This window comes from Cucumis melo, chromosome 3, assembly GCF_025177605.1.
Source record: "Cucumis melo cultivar AY chromosome 3, USDA_Cmelo_AY_1.0, whole genome shotgun sequence".
In the NCBI taxonomy this organism is placed as follows: domain Eukaryota; kingdom Viridiplantae; phylum Streptophyta; class Magnoliopsida; order Cucurbitales; family Cucurbitaceae; genus Cucumis; species Cucumis melo.
This window is the reverse complement of record NC_066859.1, coordinates 28,193,895-28,204,213: the sequence shown is the minus strand read 5'-3', so window position 1 is coordinate 28,204,213 and position 10,319 is coordinate 28,193,895. Positions and strand designations below refer to the sequence as shown.

General features: G+C 36.6%; 2 protein-coding genes across 7 annotated transcripts; one reads left to right on the top strand and one right to left on the bottom strand.

The window, feature by feature from the left end:
• The first annotated feature begins 349 nt into the window (after nt 1-349).
• Nucleotides 350-6,473, top strand: LOC103488120 (endochitinase A). Of its 4 annotated transcripts, none has more exons than XR_537382.3 (7): nt 396-803; nt 964-1,156; nt 1,249-1,335; nt 1,812-2,198; nt 4,221-4,380; nt 4,914-6,023; nt 6,116-6,473. XR_537382.3 is itself a non-coding variant. In XM_008446697.3 (6 exons), exons 1-6 carry the CDS (start codon nt 748-750, stop codon nt 5,969-5,971), a joined length of 1,941 nt encoding a protein of 646 aa, XP_008444919.2. In that variant the 5' UTR covers nt 350-747; the 3' UTR covers nt 5,972-6,473. The 4 variants fall into 4 exon arrangements, 2 of the variants coding, with proteins under 2 accessions (XP_008444919.2, XP_050938272.1); XR_537381.3 differs by having other exon boundaries at nt 6,113-6,473; XM_008446697.3 differs by having other exon boundaries at nt 350-803; nt 4,914-6,473.
• Nucleotides 6,474-6,775: 302 nt separating this feature from the next.
• LOC103488121 (uncharacterized) lies at nt 6,776-10,008 on the bottom strand. 3 transcript variants are annotated; one of them, XM_008446698.3, is made up of 3 exons: nt 9,767-10,008; nt 8,187-8,761; nt 6,776-7,518 (listed from the first exon to the last, which is right to left on the bottom strand). In XM_008446698.3, the coding sequence occupies exons 2-3, from the start codon at nt 8,650-8,652 to the stop codon at nt 7,469-7,471; spliced, it is 516 nt and encodes a 171-aa protein (XP_008444920.2). In that variant the 5' UTR covers nt 8,653-8,761; nt 9,767-10,008; the 3' UTR covers nt 6,776-7,468. The 3 variants fall into 3 exon arrangements, with proteins under 3 accessions (XP_008444920.2, XP_008444921.2, XP_016900065.2); XM_008446699.3 differs by lacking the exon at nt 9,767-10,008 and adding an exon at nt 8,992-9,624; XM_017044576.2 differs by lacking the exon at nt 9,767-10,008 and having other exon boundaries at nt 8,187-9,624.
• Nucleotides 10,009-10,319: the final 311 nt, after the last annotated feature.

The following is a 10,319-nucleotide window of genomic DNA, read 5'->3' as shown; positions in this document are numbered from 1 at the left end:
GTTCATGTTTCTATAATTTTGAAACTTTGATTTTTTTCGTTAGTCTTAAAAGAAATTATATATTAGTTTATAACTATTTTATGAATTGTAACTTATATGTTATTAAACTATAAAATTAGTAGATTAAACAATTTCATTTGATGTTCAATTGTCTTTTGTTTTTAATATTTGAATGTATAGTAGGTTTTCCACATTTAAAATTTAAGTCAAGTTTAAAAATAAAATAAAATATTAAAGAATTCCGACCGTAGTTTTGAAGTTTTAGTTTTAGTTTGATCTAAAATAATCTTCGAAAAGTAAATAATAAACATAGCCACGGTTGAAATCATGGAAAAAGAAAAGAAAAAGAGAGAGAAAAAAAAAAAAAAGCAGTGGGAGTTTATTTAATTTTTTAAAAGATGAATATGGAATTAAAACAAAAGAAATAAAACCAAATCTCATAGACTGTCGTGAATGGCATTGCCGCGATTTTGGTTCAATAAACCATATCGGTAGCTGTTGCCGGTTTTTTCGAACGGCGGCGGGAAGACTCAAACTCTAAATTTCGCGCGTGAAACACACGGTCTCCGACGATTGGCCAGGATCTCTCTATCTGTATTCATCGGCCGACGGTGAATATTTACTCTCTGGTCGGACATTTTTCCCTCTTCGACTGAATCCTTTGCTAGGGTTTCGGCCGATTGTCAGAGATAGCGATAAGTAATATTCGGTTGTTGGCTCATTGTACGACATCGCATCTAGCAGATAATGAAGCTCAAGAAGCAATCTGTCACCGAGAAAGACTTTTCCACTCTCTTACGGAGGTTAGTGATTCAATTTCGTTTGTGATGAAAGAAGTCGTGGATCTCACTGACTGTGAAAGGAATCAATAACTATCCCAAATATTGTTGCATGTACCTGTTAATGCGGAGAATAGTCGTGTAACGAGTGATCTGCTTATTTGGGATTCCTCGTGTTGGACAGGTACTCTCCGACGACGGTGCTGGCGTTGTTACAAGAAGTGGCACAAGTTCCAGAAGCGAAAATTGATTGGAACGAGTTGGTTAAAAATACTTCGACTGGGATTTCGAATCCCCGGGAATATCAGATGCTATGGCGGCATTTGGCTTATCGTCATGCGTTGCTTGATGATTTAGAAGATGAGAAAGCACCTTTGGTCAGTGGAAGTTGATTTTCATGTGTTTTGCTTTGTCTTGTCTGTATTTCTGCAATTTTCATTGATACCTGCAATTTCAAAATTGCTTGCAGGAAGATGACAGTGACTTAGAGTGTGATTTGGAGCCGTTTCCATCGGTCAGCTGCGAAACTTTGACAGAGGCTGCGGCGTGTGCAAAGGTAAGTAATTTAAATCAGCCTCATATTTTGGACTTCTTGCTTGGTTTGATGGAAATTTCTTTACCAATGTTTATTTAAATGTCCTGCATATTCGCTCCCAAATATCAATTGTCTGTTTTAATCTTCATCTAGGAAGGCCTTAACTTTGTGAGGGCCAAAAAGGAATGCTTTTAAGAACCTTGGAACCTTTTCTGTGATCAGAACTTGAAAAGGCTGTTCACAATCTCAAATGTATTGATATAGGTGAATACTTGGTGGGGCAGAGCAGATTGGACTCAATTAAAATGGAAAATTTAATTGGCAAAAATATACAATTTAGCAATTTTATCGTGTGTGGATTAACATGGGTGTTCGATGCATCTTAAAAATGGTTATATCATTCATAGAAGCTAATGGTTTGTTAGGTAATTTTGCTTGACAGTTTCAGCTTTTAATGTGCGAGATCAACTGAACGTATGGAAAATGACTTCTGTCAGGTGTTTATCTCTTCTGGTTCTCCAAGTGACTTGAATGTTCCAAACAGTAGCACAATAGAGGCTCCATTAACTATTAGCCTACCTAGAAGTTACACGGATGGAGTTCAGTTTGAAAATGTAGACCCTGCTTGCTCTATAAAAGGTGAAATCATCACGGTTCCTGTTTCTGTTCAAAGACAGCCAGTCCTTGCCCCACCATCTGCCGAAGGATTGAATACAAATGGACCAACTTATGGCAACAATGCTTCTCGAAGGAAAAGAAAACCTTGGTCGGAGGCAGAGGACCTTGAGTTGATGGCTGCAGTGAAGAAATGTGGTGAAGGAAATTGGGCAAACATCATACGTGGAGACTTCTTGAGCGATAGAACTGCTTCACAGCTATCTCAGGTTTTCTTTTGTTTTTCATCTTCATCTATGTTTGATAACAAAGCATGCTTTAGGCAGCATTTACTTATTTATCTCACTTTCTTATTACAGGCCATTATTATCACTTTTTATGCGGATAAATACCTAGTTTGTTATCTACTCGCACAGGCTTCAATTTATAGCATTTTAGGAAAATGTTCAAGTCCCATATTATTTCTATTATTTAGCAGTTTCAACGTTCAACTCTGACTTATGTATTGTAGCTTTCTCTATCCTAATGCCCTGGGTCATCTACCAAAAGTGTCATCATGGTGTTTGCATTTGTCTAACTATATGATGGAAGCTAAATGAATTGTGTTGGTTTGGTTGGTTCTAATACTAAGTGTGCCTGTTAGATTTGTTATTCAATTAGTGAATAATGGGGTTTGTGATGAATGCATTATACTAAGAAACAGAAATGCTTGAACATCTTGAAAATAGGAAGCAACTTAATAAGGTTTTAACTTATTAGGAATGTGTTAATCGATTATTCTCCCTCATTTCTGTGGTTGGTACTTGGTTTATGCTGTTAGTACTTAGGTGTTCCCGGAGGACTTTTTAACACAATGATCCTTACTCGAATTGTTAGTAAAAGAAAATCAAATTGCACCCCTTAAGGATTCTGGTTCTATAATTCCTATTGGAAACTTAGAAATGTCATTCCAATTTCACAATTTTTATTTCTTATTCATTGTTAGCTTATCTGGGCTAGAATTTTATGGTTAAGTTGTGCATATTGCAGCAGTACTATGGTCACACAAATAAAAACTCTTTTAATCATTATTGTAAGGGTCATGAATTGGTTTGTTTTGTTGTATTTTAGAGGAATATTTGAATCATATCCCTTGGTGCCATGAGTTTGTAAATTCTGTTTGGAGTTATCTTTTTAGATGTTTGGTATTTTGTATGCTCTCCATAAGCATATTACTATGATTGAAGATTTTTTGGACAGAAGGTTGCTTTTTATGACTTGCTGGTGCATGCGATCTTATTGAGTTTGTGGGATGATCGCAATGGTAGAGTTTCTAGAGGGGTGGATAGGTATCCTAGCGAGATTTGGTCTCTTGTTTGCTTGCATGTTTTGGTCTTCGATTTCAAAAGGTTTTGTAATCCATATGGGCTATTTTGCATAGCTGTAGTCCCTTTTTGGCCTGGCCTGGCTTTTCATCTGTGAAGCATGTTTCCATTTATTGTAGGGGTCTGACTGTCAAATCATCTAAAAGGGTCTGGTTTTAACATAAACTCAAAATTTTCTTTTCATTCTTTACTAACTCTTATGCAAAGTATTATGTTGACTTTAGGAACCTTATATCACTCAACAAATGAGTGGGAAGTGAAAATGAAACCTCTTGTTAGATCTAGTAGTACTATTATGAGATCTTATTATCTATGGTTGACATGACTCGTCACAACATACACATATTTTCTGAGAGGATACATTATTTATTATCACTGAGTTTGTTTTGTCGAATTTAGTTCAAATAAGCAATTTATTTTGTTGTTGTTGTGTTTGAGTTTTCTTTACAATAAAAAATAACTAAGTATTATTTTGTAAATCGGCCTTGCCAATTTTACCTCATCTTTTTTGTACTTCTCTCTTGGTTAATTGCTCCAGATGTATATGGATGGATGCTCCACAATTTTTTCCATTGCTTAGTAACTAAATGTTTATAAAAATTTTAACATGTTTCCTTATATTCTCGTTAAATCTTAAAGATGTTGCATGCCAATGGTGGTTAACCATGACTTCCAAAACTCATTAAAATGAACCGTCCAACAAAATTGACCATCCGTTGTCATCTAGTCAGGCCAGAATCTGGGTTTGACCCAGTTGTCCCGGGTTCAAATCCCGGCAGCGGAGTCTTTTGTCGAGATATTCTTATAATTCTTACAAATTTCCTATCTGGTTTGTAATGTCTTTGATATAGCAGCCATTTAGCCTATGCTCAAGTCTCCTATTAAAATTTACCTTGTCTCTGAAGTAGTCCAACTCTTTTCCTTTAGAGATGGGCAATTATTAAAAAGAAGCATGGAAATTTGAATGTGGGTCCCAACACAGCTGGTACACAACTATCTGAGGTGCAGCTGGCAGCGCGTCATGCAATGTCCTTGGCTCTTGGCCATGTTGGTAGTCTGAAAGCGGCAGCTCGAATAAATGGCTCAGGTAACTACTGTCTTCCATGTCTCCCATAGGTAACTATCTCCAATAGGTTCCTTGCTTTAAAAGGGGAAATTTAGTTTTCCACTTAAAATTGAGATAAATGGGCTAATCTGGAAAATTTTATTGAATGTTCATGCATTTTATCTAGTTTGTTGTAGATTATTTGTTTGTTCAATGGAACAAGGGTTTATCACATGAACATTTTAGTATGGGAAACTCTAAATTGGCATTTGTTCGTTGGCATTTATTCGTTCAATAGAAACAAAGATGTCTTACCTGGACACTCACGAATATAAAAAAAGAAAAAAAAGAATAGTTCACCTGTTAATGGTCACGTGATCTTTTTTCGTCACTAGACTTTGACGTCGCTGCATATCTGACAATTAATGTTTGTGAAGAGAAGATTCATACTCCTGTTGTTAACACGATAGATTTCTGACTTCTAACGTTCCTCATTTTCACAATTTCAATGTTCTCTTTTCTTTTCTTTTTTTTTATCTCATACTTTTCTATTTTCATTATTTCCTAATGGGCAGCCAGTACAAATACGATTGGTAATGGTAGTTCCCTTACTACTGCCACTCTGGAACAAATGCAAGATAAATTACATCAAAGCCCTACTCATGCTAAACCATCTTCCATTGGATCGTCGAGTCTAACAACTAAAGCTCAAGTTACCACATCCAAGAAGATGATCTCAAAGTCTTCTTTTGATTCAGACTGTATTGTTAGAGCTGCTGCAGTTGCTGCTGGGGCTCGCATCGCTTCACCAGCAGATGCTGCATCTCTACTCAAGGCCGCCCAGTCGAAGAATGCCATCCATATCATGGCCAAAGTCCCTGCTTCAACCAAAACACCCACTCCTGGCAGGGGGCCTAACCATTTAGAAGCTCATCCTAGTATTAAGTTACCCAGCCTCTCTAACACCCCCACAGTTGTGCCATCTCTATCTCGTGGTGGCCCCGTGAAGATCACATCTCCAACTACTGCCAAATTATCAAGTGTGCCAACAGACCAGAATACTGCTGTAGCCTCTATCACTGCAGCTGCTGATTCATTGTCAGAAAAGGAGATCAAGATAGCAGAAGAAATAAGAGGCCGCGGTTTAACTGGTGTGCAGGCCACATCCCAAAAGGCTGAACCTTGTCTTTCCAAACAATCATTATCTGGGAGAGTTCAAGAAGAAAAGCCCGCTGACTTAGGACCACCGTTAAAAAGACAATTATTATCTGGGAGAGTTCAAGAAGAAAAGCCAGCAGACTTGGGACCGCCGTTGAAAAGACAAGCTACTGAGACTAGTAATTGCAGTAGTAGTTCACAAAACATGTCAACAGCTGATGGCGATACTAAAGTTGAAACTTGCAATCAGGTGGAAGAGAGACAAAAAAGCAATGCCAATATGGTTCCCGGTTCCTCAGATCAGCAAGGAATCGTGAATCAGTCACAGGTTGAGAGAGCTGAACCGCAGGACATGGACACTGATAGTAATGGAAAGGATAGACTTAGTACGAAAACAGACAGATGCAGCGAAAATTCAAGGGGCAAGGAGGCTGCAAGTGAGGTTTCGGAAGGAAACACTAAGCTTGAGGGCTAAATTTATCCTACTCCAGATGGTGGGATCAATTTTCCTCAGATACTGCACACAGGTATTCTCGGCAATTTTCCTGTCAAGTTTATCAACAAGCATAGTCAATTAACTGTTTTCGAACTAAACGTGAGGCTTCCTCTTTGCTAGAAGTGCACTTCTGTTCATGTGATATGTTTCTCTACTTGTATGCCCTCGACGAACATGGTGAAGCAGCAGTCATTTGACCTGAAAAGAAAGGAAGAACAGTAACATATAATCAGAAATATCACATGTACCTGTATTTATTTTGATTTGTTATTAAACTCTTGTTTTAAATATGTTTCTAAATTAGCCTTAAAAAAGGTGTAACTTCGAATTCTTCTGCCTCGTGACTGATCCTTGTCAAGGTCTGGACTCAAGGTTTGCTGTTAATATGCTAACATGGCAAACTTGGTATCACTGTTTTGTCTTGAGTTCAAATTATGTACTTAACTGTAAATGCATTACGAAAAAGAAGTGTTTTATACCATTTGTGGAATGAGAGAATCGAACTTATGTCAAAAGTTGATAATACAAATATCGCAGTGAATTGAATTATGCCTACTTTTTTAAGTTAGTATTTAATAACTTTTAACCATTGGGAAGGCTCTTCTTCACTAGTGTTTTTGGGAGGGGTGGTCTCAACCTCTTGCCCTTAAGTTGTTCTTTTGATTTCTGTACATTACATGGTTGTTTCTTATATATGTGTGTGTACTATTTTCTCTTCAAAAGAAATTAAAAGACGTACAATGATAATTACAGAGTTATATTTCTCAATACAAACAACCAATATAAGAAAGGAAAATTAGTTCATAGGTTTTAATGCTATACATATACATATATTATATATTAAAGAATATTACATTGAATGAGGATAGAGATATCTACAATTTTCATGCCTGCACAGCACAACTGTGTTACTATGTACAACAAATTTTACAAATGGGTCCATCCTTTAGAGCAACATTTTAGATGAACCAAACCCACTCATCTCATATTTACATCACTGAACCATACATAAATGGACTCACTATTTACACCAACTTTTCACATGAATTTAACACTTCCCACTTTATACATAAAAACTCCAGAGAATAACAAAAGACCTCCCACTTCCACTTCCACCTCTTCTTTAATATTCTTTTTCTTCAAACCCCATGGCTGGTTGGCTCAACCTTTTTCCTCCTCTGTCTCCCTCTTCCACATTTATAAAGGAGTCTCAAATTATTAACATTCCACTTTTACAAGCTTCATCCCGGGTGAGGTCATATTCTTTTTAAGTCTCTCTTTTTAAGAGCATAATATGGTCAAAAAGAAGATGAGAATCTCCACCCACTGTCCAATTTGCTTCTCAGCAAGTACTGTCAAAAGAAGCCAGAATAGATAGTATTCTATATCTTTTTCTTTTTTCTTTTTTGGATTTTTTTTCAGTTTTTTTAAATGGCTATATATCACAAAATGGTTTTCTTTCTTGGAATCAGAGCATTAGCAGTTCTGAAGAGAGGACAGCCACTGTTCCATATATTTCTTGCTCTCTGTTCCATGGAAAAGTGCAGACATAATCAGCTTAAAACAAATGTACAACAAACCAAAAGGAAATTACAAATGTAGTAACTTATTTTTTAGTATTATTCGCATCGGCTTTAACATTCACTCAATATGAAGCCAATCAGAACAAGGAAACTCCAAATATTGCCGCAAAGGCCCAAAGCAAATAGAATACAATTCTATTAAAGTCCTACTGTGGTTATTTAGAGTGTCTGTAAGGGAGCCAGGAGGTTTATACACTGAAACAAGTTGAGTTTGATTCTATCATTCTACACTACCAGCATATAAACCTATTTGCTTACACAGTTTTAGTACATGATATCTTTTTCTCATGCATTATTATTCTATTGAGAATGTTTCATGTAATATTTCTTAGAGATGAAGTTTCACAACGCCTCCTGATGAGCATGATTCCTAAAAGAAAATAGCCTCATCTTCCTATAAATAAGGGTCTATGAATATGAGACACAATTACATGAAAATTTTTCCTTGGGAATACGTCTATCTGATTTCCAACATTTACAGTATAAGTTGGATTGTGGACAATGAAGTTAACCGTTTACGAAAGAGGACTAGAAGAATCTTTTGGTAGACAAAAGCAATAACTAACACGCAACACCAACTAAGTGCAAGCTTGAGAAGAAACAACTCTTACCAGCAGAAAAGCTGTCGTTGATGTTCCCAACGGCACTTAAGATACTATTCTTAGTCTCGTCCACAAAGTCATTGTAAATGCGTCCATAACATGGAACCAGCACAGCAAAACTGTTATCTGATTCATCATCGCTCTGGAATCCAGGTCCATGGGGCTCCGACCATCCAATTGACCAATCTGAATCATCAGACTCAGACCCTGAAACACATCCTCCATCAGATGGAACAAGAACAATGTCGTATTCCCTATCAACTTTTCTCTCTTCTCGACTATGCCATTTCCTCTTCACCCTTCTAGATGAGGATGATATGTTGGCCCCATTAACTAAAGGAAATTTTAGAGTATCTGTTTCCCGGTTGGCTGTATCTAATGAAGCATTTAAAGCAGACCCACCATTAGAGCTTCGAGGTTCTTTATGCTTCCCACTCCATAACCACCACGAGAGTTGGGGAAATGCCACAGACATGTGTGAGAGCAATTTTCTTTACTAAAAAGTACCAACTTCCTCCAAAGAAATATAAGCTAATCACAGGTGGATTCTAAAGTATGAGAGGTGAAATGGAGCAAGTTTTTCCCTGTTAAGGATAAGATAGCAGGAAGAAACTGAACAATCAAATTGCGAAACGACAACAAATGAGATTGCTGCAATCATAGATCGCCCATATTAACAAAATGAAGAAACAAACAATCGAATTTCATCACATCTAATGTAGCATAATTGACTAAACGCTGGAGTTTTGAATGTATCCAAAGGATCCCACAAGCTCAGGAAGGAAGAAAAAGAAGAGAGATAACTCTGTTTTACCTTACTTCAAGCCTTGAAAATCAGGAATCATCTAAGATTCTTCAAGGCTTTTGACCAAGTTTCCAGATTGTAGAATCAAGACAGAAAAACATGAAAAAATAGCTAATGAAATATACATATATAACTTTTAGGATATGATTACGAATGACAAAAATTTCTAAATCCAGTTGCCCAATCTATATAGAAGCTTTCACAGAATTGGAAAAAGATAAATCAAAACAATAACCACTACCGAGAAACCAACTTGATAAAATCGAGCTGTGTCCAAAAAAGGAAACACGCCTTTACTAAATTTATCTCCCTCAAAATTCACGATTAAAGCCATGAACAATCCTTTTTCCCTTCTTCCATTTCAAGAGATTGCTTCTACTCAAAAAGTCGGCTACATTCAAAGAACCTACAATTTAATATTGTTTCTCCATAAAAAAAAGGACAGAGAAAAAAATTCAAAAAAAGAAACAATCACGTTCTCTTGTTCGATTCAGACTCATTCAAGCACTGAAAATTTAAACAAACCGACAAATACCTCTAAATCATCAAAACTCTCAAATTCCAAACACAAACAAAATCTCAATTCAATTTCTTCATGAAGCAACCTCCTCCTTCTCCCACTAGTAATTGACTTTCCGAAAACTTGCTTTTCAAACATTGCAACCGAAAGTAACCAAAAAAAAAGAAATCCAGGAATCTTAAGCCAAACGCAGAATCAAACCAATAATGATAAAGCAATTAAAAAAAAAAAACTAAAAGCTGAAGAAGAAACACAGAAATCTACCTTAACGGAGAAATTTCGAAGCGAAAGACTGTTGTTGTTCTACAAATTGAGGACTCAAATTCAAATTGAACACCACAAATTTTCAGCCAATGGATCGGGAAAAAAAGAGCCGGGAGTTGCAAAGCTGTAGAAGATTTTGAGAGGAAGGATTTATTATTTTGGCTACAGTTCGGATCCATGGATCGGCTTGGCTTCCTCCACTAATCATTTGACACCAATCAAATTTCCTATATTAAAATATTAAATTGCGTTTACGTGGTGAGAAAGGCTGCAATAAAGGACGTTATCCCCTGCAAGCAATAGCCACCAAAGTCAATATATTGTATACACGTGAACGGATGAGATTCAAAGAATAAAATGTTTCGGAAGAATCCACGTCATGGAGGAGACTACATTTTTAGTACTGTATATTTGGGAGTAGATGAAAAGAAATTGGAGAAAGTTATTGCCAGGTCGGATTTGTGGTGCTGGCTTGCTGGGGCCATATGGTGCCTGCATTACTCTTTTAAATAATGTCTATGTAATAATAATAATAACAACAACAACAAAAACA